The sequence below is a fragment of the Poecilia formosa genome, unplaced genomic scaffold, assembly GCF_000485575.1.
Source record: "Poecilia formosa unplaced genomic scaffold, Poecilia_formosa-5.1.2 Scaffold616, whole genome shotgun sequence".
NCBI lineage: Eukaryota > Metazoa > Chordata > Actinopteri > Cyprinodontiformes > Poeciliidae > Poecilia > Poecilia formosa.
Genome location: NW_006800555.1, coordinates 130,495 through 146,725, shown reverse-complemented (window position 1 = coordinate 146,725; position 16,231 = coordinate 130,495). Strand labels below are relative to the sequence as shown.

Below are 16,231 nucleotides of genomic sequence, written 5' to 3'. Positions count from 1 at the left end.
ACAGATCCTCTCAGAGAGCACAGTAACTTGGTGAACAAACTGTCAGACTTGTGCCTAATTTCACATTACAGTCCATAAACTAAGCCTGGGATCAAAAACATTGTATTGAAAATGTCATTAGCAGACAAATGGTTCTACAGAGACTTGGCTAAATGGCTAAAAAATAAAATTAATACAAATAAAAGATGGTTCAAAAATAAAATTAACACATTAAAATAAAAAATATCTGTGAAATAAAATCAACACTTGAAAATTAAAAATGGTTCAAAAATAGAATCAACACTTCAAAATACAAAATCTCTGGAAAATAAAATATTATGTATGTTGTTTTGAAAAACATTAGAATATAAGCATTTTATCAAATCTTCATTGTGGTAAGATCATGTAAGTTCTTCTTAAATCCATGGAATCTCAACAGTTTGTAAGGTAGGTGAGTTAGCTCAGCAGGTTAGAGCACCGTGCCGGTAATCCCGAGGTCGTCGGTTCAAACCCCGTATGGGGCAATTAATGTGTAAGGTCCTTCAGGCAATCAACACTTCAATATAAATAAGGGTTCAATAATAACAATAACATCAACATTTCACAATTAAAAAATGGTTCAAAAATAAAATCAACACTTNGGTTCAAAAATAAAATCAACACTTTACAATAAAAAAGGTTTCAAAAATAAAATCAACACTTCAAAATAAAAAAATGGTTCAAAAATAAAATCAACAGTTCAAACTGTATAAGTTTTTGTTGTTTCTGTCTGTTCAGTCCATAAAATAAGCCTGGGATCAAAAAATGTATTGAAGATGTCATTAGCAGAGACAAAAGGTTCTACAGAGACTTGGCTAAATGGCTAACAAATAAAATCAATACTTACAAATAAAAAATGGTTAGGAAGCGCATTACAAACCTTTGGTTGAAATGGCGCGTTAAATTCAAGTCTCCATTACAGACCAGAGAAAACTAAAGAGAATGCAACTTTGTGTTAATCCATCTGAGGAGCCGGCAGTTTATCTTGAGGAAATAAATGACGATGCAAAAGTTAATTAGACTGTAACATGCGCAGTCCGCTGCTCAACCACTACAGACGAGGCTCCGCCTTTGCGAAGAATTAAAAACCGCTGGAAGTAACTCATCCAGCGGCTTTAACAAATGGAGCCTTCTGGGTTCACGTTACCCAGGAGAGCGGCGCTCTGGAGGAGCTGCAGACGGTTTCCTTTGTATTTCTTTAACTAATTTGGAACAATTGAGTTTTGCTAAACATTTTCTAAACTTTGCAGGTTTGCTTTTTATTATTATTATTCTTAATTTGCTGTATTTCCATTTATTTTATTCTAAGATAAAATAAAATGTTTTATTAAGTTAGTGTTGTGTCATTTACTGAGAAACTAAGCCCTAAATAAGAACGAAAAAAATCTAAACGTTTCCCTTAGGTAGAATAAAGTAAATAGTAATTACCGTAATTTCTTCTTGTGACCTGAAGAGGGCGCCCACGGCTCTGAGGGCGCATCCTCCGGTTGCTAAGCGACAGCTCGCCGTCTACATCCCGTGGGGGCGGGGCAAACGCAAAACTTGCGAAAACTTTATTGAAAACTATTTAATTTAAGTGTAATATAATAAGACGTTTATCATGGTTAACATTGAGGACACATTTCCAGTTGTTTTTAGTGAAACTCTGTGTTGAAACAGACATATTTATCAGGAGTCTGAAGGATAATGACCGGTGTTTACAACAAGGTTGGAGTTGCTGGTGGTTCCGATCATGGAACAGGTCGCTACATTTAGCCGTTAGCGGGATTTCACCGTGATTAGCTGGAGGTGAAGCTGGTTTAACTGCCTCTGTTGGTGTGTGCAGGTGGAGAAGTGAGGCAGGGCGGTGTTTTGGGCGTCTTGGGGGCGGTGCTGACGTTCCTGTCGGTGCTCTTCATCCTCCTCACCTTCCCCTTGACAGCGTGGAGCTGTGTTCAGGTAACGCAAAAGCAAACGGAAGCACCCGGTTAAAAATGGCTGCCGCCCTCCGTTCAGCTGGCCCGGACCACCTTCTCTGTTCGCTTTAGTTATAAATATAAAACACTTAAATGGTCAAACATGAACTGGATCATTTTGTAACAGTCTGTTTAAACATAAATTATATAATTCTCACTGTTTGGACAGACCCAAGTATGGACAGAATTTGGCAATAAAGAACATGAGATCTGAAAATAAAGAAACTTTTAAAAAAATCACACACAACCTACACAGGTCAGACCTTTGCTTTAATATTTTACACTAATGACAGTTTCCATAAAACACTATTTTATATACTTGCAACCTTTAATATTTTTAGGAAGATGTGGTTTTTTGGCTCTAAACAACCTGATATGGGGTCCATTGCCATCTCTACACCATGTAGATAAGTTAAACCTGGTCACAATTATTTTATGGCGATTCTCCTAAAATATATCCAGTTTGGTTTTAACTTTCAAATTATTTAAAAAATAAGGGGAATAGTTTTTAGACTTTGTTTGGATTTTTCACTACAATATATGATGTCTAGCTTGAACACTACACAGTCTAGAAAGGATTATTTTACAGTAATGACATTTTCTCTTAAATCATGAGATTAGTGTGTTTTTAAGGTTTTTAATCAGATTTATTTCAAAATCTTGCTGCAGAGTACAATGACTACCAACTGCACCATCATGCAGCCATCATGATTTTTGTTTTAAATCATTTATAAGTAAGAGTATCTTTTCTGAATCAGTGTTTTAACTGATGCATTGTGTCTGTGGTGCAGGTTGTCCTGGAGTATGAGAGGGCTGTCATCTTCAGACTGGGCCGGGTCATTAAAGGACCAGCGAAAGGACCTGGTATCTTTTTCTGTCAAACTCAGACTGCAGTCGTTTTGTTTTTAATTATTATACTAATGAATACATTTATTACGCTGACATTTTAAGACTCTGAACAGGAAAGCTCTTCTCTGAGGCTGTTAAACATATTTTTATTCCGTCTCCTGTTGTAATATTGTGAATGTTGTTGGTTTTTTCCGACTCTGGACCTGCAGGTTTAATCTGGTTCATTCCCTGGTTGGACGACGTTCAGAAGGTTGACCTTCGAACTTTCTCTGCCTGCCTCTGCCCTCAACAGGTCTCTGCTCATTAAACAGTTACTGCTGCATGCATTTATTTACAGTTACATGTTAAATGTGTTTGTGTCAAACAGATTATAAGTTGGGATAAGGTTAATTTTATTCTTGAACTTAACTTTTCCTCAGTATTTCAGCTACATTTCTGTTGAGCATACAACACCTTCTAAATGCAAACTATATCTGCACTGAAATCCTTAGAAAAACTGCAACATGTCTTATGAATTAAACTTCCTATGTATTTAATTTTCAATAAAAGAAACAAATAATTGGTCAGGGAGGAGCACATTTCTGTTGAAACATTTTCATAAAAATGTCATGTTTCTGTTTAAAGGTCATACATTTGCAAGTAAAAATGTACAGTTTTCCATTATTAAAAGCAAACATTTATAATATTAAACTAGGATACTCTCTGACATTTTATATTAAAAGAACATCTTCTGATCCAGACTCGATGCATCCATGTTGCAGCGTCTTCTTCACCGTCTCCGGTGGTTTTTCTGGGTCCTGCTCGAGGCTTTATGGTGAGTCCGGACCTTGAAAATGCTCTGGTCCAGGAACATTTCTGATCCAGGAAATGATCCCAGATGTACCATTTCCATTCTGGAAAAGATCCAGATATGCTTCTCCATCATTCACCGTCTCATTCTGAGGAGTTATGCCACTTTTTCTTGCAAATGTCTGACTTTATAATGTCAGAAAATATCTTAATGATTTAAATACTATTTAAAATTCTGTCTTTAATGATGTAAAGATTTTTTAATTTACAAATTTTGGCATCAGAGAATTTGAAAATACATTAAATGAGTGTCAACATTTTGGTTTAGATTTATTTCTCCTTGGCCATTTATTGTTTCTCTTGTTCACTGTCTGTGACCGTCTGTGGTAAAACCTGAAGGTCATGTCAGACGTTTCCTCCTCCTTCCTGCAGGTTCTAACAGCAGACAGCGTCCCGTTACTGGTGGACGCGGTGGTGTTTTACCGCGTGGTGGATCCCACCCTGTGGTTCACCCGGGTGCAGAATGGCTGTGACGCCACACACTTGCTGGTTCAGGCGAGCCTCAGGGCGGCGCTGGGCGCTCACACTCTGACAGACCTGCTGACGCAGCGGCCCCGCATAGCCACGAGAATGGAGGTCAGACGCAGCCAAGCTGCCACAGTTCAGCTCTGCATCAGGGTTAAAAATGATTCTGCTGCTTCACATACTGCAGGAGGCGCTGCACACCAGCTCCAGGCCGTGGGGCGTTCAGGTGCAGCGAGTGGAGCTCAGAGATCTGAGGCTTCCCAACAGCCTGCAGCGCTGCCTGGCCTCAGAGGCCGAGGCTGAGAGGACGGCCCGGGCGATGGTACCGCTGCAGTAACAGCACCTACCCTGTTCACCACGACACTCACTGTTACCTGAAAGCTGCAGCATGAAACTTTAAAAAATAGGTTTTACATATTTGTTCGACCTCCCTGAAATACTGAAGAAATGCAAAAACAACCAATCAGAGCCAGGAGGCGGGTCTTAGTGCTGTAAATCAATCTCATGTACGCGCTTATTAATATGCCAGCTTACTGTTAGAAAACTGTTTATCTGCCATCAGCCTAGCAAAGGCTATGCTAACTAGCCTTAACATTCATGACAGCCTCTGCTAGCTTCAGCGTAGCACAGAGCAGCGTCACACAGAAACTGTGGCTTTGACCTGCTGCCTTATTAAAAGAAAAACAGATCATTTCCACATTTTTTGGGCCATTAATTGTTTTGTTGTTTGCCAGATTTTTGCCGTTCATGACTTGTGGTTGTGGGCCAAACAAAATCATTTCAAGCCCCACGAATGGCCCACAGGCCACACTTTGGACACCCCTGTTTCTTGTTTCTTTGCCATTAGTTTCAGTTCATCAAATGAGTTTTTTTCTTCCGGTTTCTGTTGTTTTTGTTTTTCTGAGTGGAATGGAAAGTTTTTATTCCTCATTAATGTCAGTAACTAAAGGGAACGATGAGAATTTTATACTAAATAATGAACTCATTCACATTTTGTTAAACTCAAATGTGTGATATTTCTATGTGTGGAGTTGTTGTCATGCTGAAGGTTGGATTATTTGTGATGTTTGTGTTGGTTTTGTAAGCATCTCTGTGTTTCAGATGATCGTGGCTGAAGGGGAAGTGAAGGCGTCTCGTACTTTAAGGGCGGCGGCGTCTGAACTGTCGCCGGTGGCTCTGCACCTCAGATACCTGCAGACGCTGGCGTCTGTGGACAGCGGCGCCTCCATCGTGGTCTGGATCGTCCCCACAGAGATCCAGTAAAACCAAGACGCAGCAGATACCGCTGAGTTATCCGACCCAGAGAGACAAGAGATGCTGCTAAACAGAACCAGACCAATCTGAGCTCTCAGGACGTCCGTCTGTCTGCTCAGATGTTTTTTAAATTATCACATTTTCATATTTAATAAAACCAGAAGTGTTTGCAAATTATTCCATGGATGTTTCTGTGTTCCTTAACTCTAAAAAGTTAAAGGTGTTTTACTTTGCCTGTGTTTTTTTTCCAGTGAAAATATAAAACTTGTTTAGTTGAAACAGTAAAAACTTTGATTTTACAGACTTTTAAAGTTTATAAATAATCTCAGCAGTTTAAGTTTAGATTCAAACGTCCAGCAGGTTTAATTCTGGGAAACTTCACCAAGAAATCCTTTAATTAAATCAGTTAAAAGAGTTTAACTGATTTAATTAAACTCGTTTTAATTAACGAGATGGTCACCATGGCAACAGAATGAGAAGAGCATTCACAACAAAAGATTAGGAGAATAAGTTACCCATCCATCCATCAATCCATCTGTTCATCCATCTGTCCATCCATCTGTTCATCCATCCATCCATCCATCTGTCTCTCCATCTTGTCCTTCCTCATCCTCAGTGTTCATGTAAAGAACTGAACCCAGAGAAAGTTCTGTTTTCCAGCTTCCTTCTGGGACCTGGCTCACATTCTGCTCCTCTGGGATCCTAAATGTTTTACGGTTTGAAGGGATAAATGGTCTGGATCTCCTCCCAGAGTGGCGACCCCAGGCGACCTCCACCAGCAGCCATCTGGCAGCATCCTGACCAGCTGACCAAACCTCCTCACCTGTCCGGTTGGGTCTCAGATCTGGATGTTTCAACCTGATGCTGCCTCAGAGGAGAGCAGAGAACAAACAGCCTGAGGGAGATCAGAGTCTGATCTATGATCTCATCAGGAAATCCACTTTGACCTGTAAGCAGCCAGGTCAGGTGACAGGTGAGGGGGCGTGGCTTAGAAAGGTAAACTCTTTAGGTGATCTGAACACTGTGGCCTATCAGTGACCTTTAACCTGGACACTCAGAAGGGCTGACATCAGGATGCAGAAACGTCTCTAAAGCAGACAGAACCAGCAACAATCAGTTCACTGCAAAAACACAAAATCTCACCAAGTAACTTTAGTCTACTTTATAATATCTTATTACTCTTGAAATAAACTAACTTACAAGTAACTTTTCATCAAAACATAGAAGCTTTTTTAAGTCAGTAACTCTTTAATATTGATGAAAAGTTACTTGTGAGATACTTTTCTCTTATTTAAAGTGTACTAAGAAACTAGACTAAAGTTACACTGTTTTTTTGCAGTGTAATGTATAATAAAAAATCCATTTTTATCTGGTCAAAATATTAAAATTATGTTTTGTGGTATTTTAGTCCAGTTTTCCAGGCAGATTTTGTTTCTTTCTTTTCAAACTTAGAAGAACAAAAATATAATTGTCTAAATAAGGGCTTATTAAACCCCCAGCACAAAATTAAATCTTAAATTGCCTCAATAATTCATGCCACCACTAAACAGATGAGGAAATCATTTTATATGATTCAATAAAAAATGATCATGAAATGAGACTAAATCTGAAGTTGGTTGCAGAAACCAAATGAAAGTAGAGCAAAGGCTCCACTTTCATTTGCATCCAGCTCTGATTGCACGGTTACAACGTTCAGTCTAACATTACTGAGGTTCAGTCTAACATTACTGAGGTTCAGTCTAACATTACTGAGGTTCAGTCTAACCTCGGCTCTCTGTTCGAGGTAAATTACATGTGTTTGTGCTGGATGTGCAGGGAGGAGCGGCTGGGTGCGGCGCATCTCTGCAGCTATTAATAACCATCACAGCCTTTATGACAACCCAGATCAGGCTGTTTATCAGATTCCCTTATAAATTTGGTTTGCTCCAATAAACTTAAAATATATGCTGCAATAAAAACCTCTTAAGTTTCTTTATTAATAATCTCTAACAACATTTCTAAACAAAGCTGGTCTGGCAGCTGATGTTAAATTAAAAACACAACCAGTATCTAAAATATTATTGATCCTGCTTCATATAAAGGTTCTCAATGCTTTGATCACATTTTAATTACTGCACATTTTAATAAAGCTCTGTTTCAGTTGCTATTTGTTCATTCAGCTCCGACAGTCAGAAATAACCTAAACTAGTTTTAAAGTAATCAGACCCATTAATAGGACAAAATGTGTCAGAATGTCCAACAGGTGAAGTAATCAGTTCATGTTTCACCCCACAGTGATTAAGCTCTGATTTCTCCCTCATGTGTAGAAAGTTCTCCCTCGTTCTTCTTCTCCTGGTTTGGATAAATCACTCGTCTTCCTCCACCTCCTCTTCTAGAAAGGGTTCCCTGCGTGAGGCTCCGCCCCCTTCCCTCCCTCCTGGTCCGTCCAGCCGCCCTGTCAGTCTGGGTCCAGACCGTTTCTGTAGCTGAAGGAAAGATGTCGCTCCGCAGCCTGCTGGCTCTGCTGGGACTCCTCTTCCTCTGCAAAGGTAGGAAACTCCACCAGCTCCCTGACAGACTTGCTGCTCGCCGCTGCTTCCATCTTTCAGGCTGATCTCCTGTTGATTCAACAGGAAAACAACAAACTGCTGATAAAAGTGGAGCATGAAGAAGGAAGGCTTAGCAGGAACAGATTATTTACAGGCGTCTCCATCTGTCGGGAATCAGACGGTTTGTTTGTGTCTGGACCCCTGCTGACCTCTGACCTCATTATTCAACAGGCAGCTGTAATCAGCGGCTGGCTCCATGAAGGCGCAGGTGGTGACGGGATGAGGCGTTTTTTTATAGCAGCTTGATCCTATTGAGGCCACCGTCTCACTTATATGTGCTACTTGTAGAGCAGGAAACGCCACCTGAGGCTCAGCGGTTCGGAAAACGTTTGTCTCATTTAGAGCAGCAAATAATTCAGCAAACCCAGAGAAGATGGTGCAGCTGTTCACCTGCTGGCTGCTAAAGACCGAGGCTGGGAACGAGGGTCACTGAGGACAGCAAGATGTTCGGTTTGGATCCGATTGGGACTGACGCAACAATCAGTTTAATCATGTTACACCTGAACGTCAACAAACCGCCGAGCCAAGTGCTCAGTTACCATGGTAACTTGGTTTAGCCATACACGTCAACTACAAATAGACACAAGTCAACATTATTTATGTAGAGCATTTTAGCAGCAAAGCAGTTCAAAGTGCTTCACAAGACACAAAATACAGTTAGTTATGAAAAATACAATCATTGTTATTATGAATCAAAAGCAACAGATGGGTAACCAGATAACCAGATGGGTTTTAAGTCTGGACTTAAAGGCACTCTGTGTTTCAGCTGTTTCACAGTTTTCTGGAAGTTTGTTCCAGATTTGTAGTGCATAGAAGCTGAAAGCTGCTTCTTCATGTTTGGTTCTGGTTCTGGGGATGTAGAGCAGAACCAGAAAACCTGAGAGGTCTGGAAGGTTGGTTCAACAACAGCAGATCTTTAAACCATTCAGTGAATTATAAACTAATAATAGTAGTTTAAAGTCTTTTCTCTCAGTAGAAGGACCGTAGAACTGGGTGATGTTCTCTATCTTCCTGTTTTAGTGGGAACAACAGCAGCGTTCTGGATCAGCTGCAGCTGGAGGATTGAGTTTTTTAGGCAGACGCTGTTGCCGTAGTTGATGCGGCTAAAGATAAACGCATGGATGAGTTTCTCTAGATCTCACTGAGACAGCAGGCCTCTAATCCTGGAGATTCTTCAGGTGATAGAAGGCCGACTTTGTGACTGTCTTTATGTGACTCTGAAGGTTCAGGTCAGAGTTCAGCCTGATCTCTAGTTTCCAGATGTAATAACTGATGCTGTGTGTTGGCTCTAGATCTATAATCTAGATCTATAACTCTAGATCGCTCCTCTTTAGGTCCAAATGTAATAACTTCAGTTTTGTTTCTTTTCAGCCAGAGAAACTTTTGGCTCATCCACATATTTATCTGTTCTCAGCATCTGTGATTTCAGTGTTTGATGCATTCATAATGTTCCCAAACTGATTATGTTTTATGCTGATTGTGTGTGATACAAACCATCAAAAGTGAAAATAATCAACTTTTTACTACAACTTTAACTCTGTAAAACTAGGTTATGAGCAGCCGCCATACTGGATTTTAGGTTTGGTGTGAACACTGCAGGGTTTTCTCCAGTTTATTTGATTTCAACTCAACAGCTGGAAGTTCAAACATCCAGTTATTAAGCGAATAACTGGATGTTATTCGCATCAGCAGGCAACAATTCAAACAGATGAAAAGTTGGAACTCGCACATCGTGATCTAAGTTCCAACAGGTTTTATCTTTGCTGAAAACATCAAATCAAATTAATTAAAATTCTCATTCCTAATAAACAAATGTTAAAGTATAGATCTGTGTTAAAGTAAAACCCCAGATGATTTGGTTTCCTACACACCAAATGACAGGAATTAAAAAATGTCCAAGTCAGAAAGAAATTAACCTTTGACTCTTCTGCATCTCTGTTGGTAAAACAAACCAATAACAAATGTATTTTTCTGCCTCAAACCCTAAAAAGTCGAGTGTTTCACAGAGATTCAGTCAGAATTTAAATCTTACTGCAGCAGCCATGTTGGATTTGAGGTCAGGTTCGGCTTGATGCCTTCACATAATCTCAGCTTCTTTAGCTTTATTTTTATTAGTTTATTTTTGTTTTACATTAAACTTAGAACATGGCGTTGCAGTTCCCTGGTGTGCAGACAGAGGGCAGCATCAGCATTCAAACACTTTTCTCCAGCTTAACTTTTTCTTCTGGTTTTTATCTAAACATGAAGCAGACAGAGACTTCTCCAGTTGTCTTAACCCTTTGGGTGGCTGATCAGCTGTTTCTAATGTAGCTGCTGATTTGACATCCTGACATAATACTGTTATTTCCACATTATTCCCTAATGTTGTATAGTTTTTTAATCTCTCTGTGTTTGATTGAAAGTTAAAGCCAGCAGACGTTGCTTAATGTTTGGCGCCACATCGATCCTCTCAGGAAGAACATTCTGTGGTGATCGGATCCGCTGGGACTCCCGGGTTTCCCTGATCACTTAACAGATAACTCCCTGATCCGATTAGCCTGAAAGTAATTCCTCATCTACAGGAAGGCTTTGATATTTGTTTCCTTTGCGGTTTTTATCCAACTTAGTGTATATTTAGTTTTAATGCCATCTGAGGCATAAAAACAGAAATGTCCTGATTTAAATCTTCTGGGATGATGAAGTGAGATTAGATTAGGAGGCTTCAGATCCTTAAAATAGGCTGAATATTTATCCTGATTATTAAACTGATCCCTCACTGAAACAGCAAAGACTTGATCCCTCCATTCACACTTTAAATCACCATCTGATCTTTTATCTTTGCACATTTTTAACTGGATCCAAGGTTCAGTAGGAAAAACAATCAATTTAGGACATTTAGGAGGTTGGAAATGTTTCTATGTGGAGGAAATGTTTTTATTATTACTCAACATACTTCATATGTTTTAATGGGATTTATTTTAAATTCCCACAGTTTAGATCTTTATTTATCTATACAATCAAGACTTTGTTTCTTTGTTTAGATTTATTATCTTGTATGAAGAAGTCACTGCTAGATAATAAATTGAACTAAAATGTTGGATTTTTATTTCTAAACTTGTTTTAAAAAATTTTAAAAATTGTGAAAAAAGTCTTGAGTGGTTACATGAAAATTCTGCAGAATGTACCAATTTTTTAAATTAATTGTCAGAATAATCAATAAATTAATCAATTACTAAAATAAATACATATAAATACAAAAAAGTGAAGAATATTTTCCAAACAGAGCAACAGGTAGTGGAATTATCCTTCATCTTCTTTTTGATCAGACTCAGATGTTGCTCTAATTTTCATTTGACCCCTGACCTCCATGATGTCCGTCCAGGTGAGTCCGGCACCGAGGAGCCCTGTGATAACTTCACGGACCTGGACCTGTCCCACTGCTTCATGGGGACCAGCCTGTACGTCCGCCTGCTGCTCTACACGCGCTCCAACCCGGACTGCGGCCGTGAGGTCGCCCACCACCGCCTGTCCTCCCAGCCGCTCCTGGACCTGCGGCGCCCCACCGCCTTCGTCATCCACGGCTACCGGCCCACCGGGGCGCCGCCCATCTGGATCAACCGCATCGTGCGCCTGCTGGCCGAGCAGGAGGACATGAACGTCATCGTGGTGGACTGGAACCGAGGAGCGGCCAACCTCAACTACTTCACCGCCGTGACCTACACCAGGGAGGCGGCGCTCAACCTGACGGGCTTCATCAGAACCATGGAGGTGAGGCGGCAGAAAAATCCGACCTGGGTCACATTCTGTTAACACAGCCTGAGTAGATGAGAGCGAGAGGTTCTGGACCGGGATGCTTTCAGCTCAGAGGCTGACAAGGAGACCCAGAAAATGTTTTTGTTGTTTTAAACTCTGATTTTCTTAAATAAATAAAAAACTGACAAATCTATAAACACAAAGAGTGAGATTAGCTACATTCACACAGCAGGTGAAAGCGGCCCTCATACTGTATGACCCCTAATAATTTTCATCTAATCTGTTTTTCTTGCACATGTGAAACTAAATCAGATTGTTTTAAAGTGTCTGCAGTCTGAACCGTCATGTCACGTTTTATTTTACGTCATTAATGTGAGAAATCCTTAATAAATCTGCACCAGAAGAAGCCAGACGCTGTAATCAGGACGTAAACAATATCTGAAAATTATGATTATGAAATTATGAAGCAGTCTGAGTCAGTGAACGCATCACCATCACTCCACTGACTCCACATCCAGTCACACTTCTCTGCAGGAGCTGCAGCTGGAGCTTCGCTCCACGGGTTTAATCGGTAGAATGAAAGTTCCCGCTAAAGAAACCTCATTTTATCTGATTAGCTCTCTGGCCTGTCAGCTCCTGATGCTGCTTGAACGTGTCGCTGCAGGAGGAAGGCGCCTCTCTGAGCTCCATCCATCTCATCGGCGTCAGCCTGGGAGCTCACCTGGCCGGGTTTGTGGGAGCGAACCTGAAGGGAGCGATCGGCCGCATCACAGGTAAAACTGTTAGCATCCAACCAGAGAAGCTAACGGCTCAACGACGAGAGGAAAGACTTCAGGTCATTCAGTCTGTCCATGAAAATGACCTGCAGTCACAAATACTCAGCATTTATCTGTCTGCTTACTGTCTTCTGTAGTATTTACAATAATAAACAATAATTAGCAAAAGTATTTATAAGCTTTTCATATTTATTCGTGTTACATATTTTAATCTATTTATTGAGATTTTATCTAACAATCCAACACAAAGTTATTAAAAATGAACTTTTTACATAACATTCTGAAAAGTTTGGCATGTATTTTCATTCCCCCACCTCTTTACTCGGATGCCACTAAATAAAATGTAGTGTGATGACCTCACAGGTCTTCTTTGTCTCATTGGCTGTCAGCCTGAATCTGTTCTGTAGACTGACTGACGTTAGTGTGTGCTGCAGGTTTGGACCCAGCCGGGCCGATGTTCACCAGCGCCACCCCGGAGGAGCGGCTGGACCCGTCGGACGCCATGTTTGTGGATGTTCTGCACACCGACATGAACTGTGAGAATCACACACTGACCTCAGCGTTTGGTGGAAACGGAGCTGAGGTTTCATTTGGTCCTGACACTAAGACACCAAGCTGTGAATCAATCCCATCATTTTGATTCTAACTGATAAAACTTAGAGCTAAAGCTCCGATTCTAATGTTTATAACTGTGGCTGCACCGATTGCAGTTTTCTGGTTACCGATCTTTAGCCAATTTCGATTTTGGCTAATATTGATTTTTTTTTTTCTGAAATGTTGCTAAATTTAGCAAGAAAGTCACTAAGTTGGCAACAGTGGGGTGGTTATTATTAGCTGTAAACATTCAGACATGACCTGATGGTCAAACTCCTCACTGCAGACCAGAACAGTTGATGATTTTTACACCTTTTCTGAAGTAGATCAGATCAGCTTAGCATGTAAGAACCGGCCGATCACCGATCTCTCAAAGTTAAGGAAATCAGCACCAATAAATCACCTGGCCGATAAATTGGAGCTCCCTTATTTATAAACAGTTTGCATATTAATTGATAACTGAATTAAAACAGTCAGAATTTGATCAGTTTTTCCTCCTGGCAGCGTTCGGGCTCCGAGGAGCTCATGGCCACATTGATTTCTACGCCAACGGTGGAATCGACCAACCAGGATGCCCCAAAACCATCTTCTCAGGTAAAACCCTCTGGCTCCACCCCCACAGGCTCACACAGGTATCATTACCCCTCACCTGCTCAGCTCCTCCTCGTCCTCCTGCAGGTAAATCGTACTTTGTGTGCGACCACCAGCGCTCCGTGTTCCTGTTCCTGTGCGCCCTGAACCGGACCTGCCGGCTCACCGGATACCCCTGCTCCTCCTACAGCCGCTTCCTGGACGGACAGTGTCTGCAGTGTGACGCCTTCAAGCCAGCTTCCTGTCCTGTGCTCGGTACGCACACACACACACACACACAGAAACACACCTCAGCTTCTGTCTAAACCAGGCGAGTCCAAAGTGTGGCTCATGGGCCATTTGTGCCTGTGAGGATTTGAGTTTTTTGTGTATTTATTTCTAGGTTTTTCTGAGTTTATTTAGTTCTGTTCCCCTGTGAGTCTGTGATGTCCTGTCAGACCCTGATTATTCCCAGGTGTGTCTTGTTCCCTTTATTACCTGTGTGTATTTAAGTCCACCTGTTGTCTCTGTTTCTTGTCCTCATCTTTGTCAGCGTCAGTCGTCTCAGTAGAACTGGTTAAGTCCTGTGTCGGCATCAGCTCTCGTTTTTCCAGTCCTCTATCAGTTGCTACCGGTATTTAGCTGTGTGCTATTCTCTCTGCCGTGCCGCCTGTATGAGCTTCTCCTTATTAAATCATCTTCATCATCATCACCTGGGTCTCTGCGTTCATCCTCACCACCTCCAAACCACCACCTCATGACTGTGCCTCTTGGAATAATTTTTTGGTCTCCTGGCTAATGTGTATTTTTATGACTTTATTCTCGTACAAGTTTGTTTTCATAAGACTTTTAGTTCATAATTTTACTAGTTTATTCTTGTCATTTTATTCATTTTTTTTATTTCTAGCATGATCCTAACATGTTGTCATAAACATCCAGTGACTTTTTACTCAATAGAAACTTGGTTAAACTTGGTTAATGGAGAGTTTTTGTGGAGAGTTCTCATTTTTGTTGCTGTAAGTGGACAAAAACATTTTCTTGACCAAATAAACTGAAAAAAAATCACCCAAATAGTTAGAAAACTCTTATTAAGCTTTAGCAGAAGGATACTTTTTTATGTGTTGTTAATATTGAGATACATTGAAAAAAGCACATAGTTTCCAACTTAATGACAAAAAATAAATCCAAAACAATATCACTTATATTTTTAGTGTCATTCTGTTATGGAAATTTAATTTATTACATTAAATCCCAGGTAAAACCATTATAATTTGATTCCTGGTTTGTGCCTGCAGGCTACAACATCAGCCAGTGGAGAGACGCTCTGGTGAAGATGGGACAGACCAAAGTCTTCTTCAGCACCACGGCAGCCCTGCCCTACCAGAGTGAGTCCTGCTAAGGTTTTCACACCCCAACCTGGTTCTGAAGTAAATACGTCCTGGAAGGTGCTGTAATACTCTGTGTGTCCTGTGGGGGGCAGAGCTGAGCTACAGAGTGGACATGGTGACCTGGAACCAGTACCTGCGCTGGGGGGTCGTCTACATCCGCCTGCACAGCGGCAGGAACTTCACAGAGGCCCAGATAGACCAGTGAGTCCGACTCCTGACTGGTACAACACCAGGCTGGCAAAGTCCTGATCCAGATCGCCTGGTTCTGGTCCGGACTTCCTTTAGTCTGGACCAGAACTTCTTCAGGATTCCTGAAAGTATTTCAAAGGTTTTAGCAGCTGTAGCTCATATCATGCAGGTATCTTCAAATATTTGTTGTGAGTGGCGATTCTGTGGGCAGCAAAGGTCTCCAGTAGCAGTCAGTCTCCCAGCAAATACACAAAGACCTCTGACTGAAGACAGCTGTTAGCCAGCTCTGCTAATCCACCTCATTTCCTGTTGCTGCTCCACTTTTAATCTATGTCTTGCCATTTAAAAGCAAATTTTAAAAATGATACTTGGAATAAGTTGGTATTAAAACTAGCACCAGGACTTTTGATCAATTACTTAGGTAGATTTCAACACGTTAAAATTTTTAACCCAATTAATCACTTTTTTTTCTTTTTTTTTTAACATATAGAAGTCCTGAGCAGGATTTGTTTGTTTCTGGTACACCCATAAATCTGACATCCAAGTGACATCTGCTAACAGCAGCGATGGAGGTGCGGGTTAATTTCTGCCTCTGAACGATCTGATTGGACGCCTATTCAAGCTAAAATAGCATCTCAATGCTAACATAGCAGCTAATGCTACATGTTAGCATTGGACAGACCAAAGTCACATTTTCAAAGAAGCTCCATGAATGATCAGATTCAATGGATAGAAAAACACTTTGAAACAATCTGACGGTTAAAGAACAGATTAAAAACTACGAATGTATTTGGTGTTCAGCTCATGTCTAGTTTAGCAGAAAAAAAGTTTTTATTCTGAAAGTGTTGCTAATTTTATCTGTGTTTGGTTTGATTAATATATGTTTAATTAATTACAGACCCTGCCAATGAACTGTATTAATTTTAACTGAATTTCTGATTTAGTTTAAATATTTCAGGTTTTTCTGATTTAGTTTAAATATTCCTGGTTTTTCCGATTTAGTT

At 40.6% G+C, this 16,231-nt stretch overlaps 3 protein-coding genes and 1 long non-coding RNA gene across 4 annotated transcripts in view; 2 read left to right on the top strand and 2 right to left on the bottom strand.

The window, feature by feature from the left end:
• Nucleotides 1–1,914, bottom strand: part of LOC103130218 (SH2 domain-containing protein 1B) — a 13,786-nt gene extending 11,872 nt beyond the window's left edge. The window contains exon 1 of the mRNA XM_016665738.1: nucleotides 1,792–1,914. The gene's annotated coding sequence lies outside the window, so the exon portion shown is untranslated. The remainder of the gene's footprint in view (nucleotides 1–1,791) is intronic.
• LOC103130222 (erythrocyte band 7 integral membrane protein) lies at nucleotides 1,522–5,567 on the top strand. The gene is made up of 7 exons (XM_007541555.2): nucleotides 1,522–1,759; nucleotides 1,844–1,956; nucleotides 2,765–2,837; nucleotides 3,032–3,114; nucleotides 4,044–4,247; nucleotides 4,324–4,458; nucleotides 5,238–5,567. The coding sequence occupies exons 1-7, from the start codon at nucleotides 1,705–1,707 to the stop codon at nucleotides 5,397–5,399; spliced, it is 825 nt and encodes a 274-aa protein (XP_007541617.1). The 5' UTR covers nucleotides 1,522–1,704; the 3' UTR covers nucleotides 5,400–5,567.
• A 1,504-nt stretch (nucleotides 5,568–7,071) lies between these two features.
• lipib (lipase, member Ib) overlaps nucleotides 7,072–16,231 on the top strand; it is a 12,001-nt gene continuing 2,841 nt past the window's right edge. Inside the window, exons 1-8 of the mRNA XM_007541549.2 lie at nucleotides 7,072–7,918; nucleotides 11,340–11,725; nucleotides 12,375–12,483; nucleotides 12,921–13,022; nucleotides 13,585–13,674; nucleotides 13,759–13,926; nucleotides 14,946–15,035; nucleotides 15,131–15,239. Of these exons, the coding sequence (XP_007541611.1) occupies nucleotides 7,867–7,918; nucleotides 11,340–11,725; nucleotides 12,375–12,483; nucleotides 12,921–13,022; nucleotides 13,585–13,674; nucleotides 13,759–13,926; nucleotides 14,946–15,035; nucleotides 15,131–15,239 (1,106 nt within the window). The 5' untranslated portion in view covers nucleotides 7,072–7,866. The remainder of the gene's footprint in view (nucleotides 7,919–11,339; nucleotides 11,726–12,374; nucleotides 12,484–12,920; nucleotides 13,023–13,584; nucleotides 13,675–13,758; nucleotides 13,927–14,945; nucleotides 15,036–15,130; nucleotides 15,240–16,231) is intronic.
• On the bottom strand, nucleotides 7,349–8,523 carry LOC107834418 (uncharacterized). The gene is made up of 2 exons (XR_001660210.1): nucleotides 8,071–8,523; nucleotides 7,349–7,987 (listed from the first exon to the last, which is right to left on the bottom strand). It is a non-coding gene; the product is annotated as an uncharacterized LOC107834418 (long non-coding RNA).

Excerpts from the sequence above, each read along its gene's own strand:
- LOC103130222 (XM_007541555.2), top strand. The coding sequence starts at position 1,705 with ATGACCGGTGTTTACAACAAGGTTGGAGTTGCTGGTGGTTCCGATCAT. Across the intron at positions 1,760-1,843 it reads TGGTTCCGATCATGGAACAG|GTGGAGAAGTGAGGCAGGGC; the intron begins GTCGCTACATTT and ends TGGTGTGTGCAG. Across the intron at positions 2,838-3,031 it reads AGGACCAGCGAAAGGACCTG|GTTTAATCTGGTTCATTCCC; the intron begins GTATCTTTTTCT and ends CTGGACCTGCAG.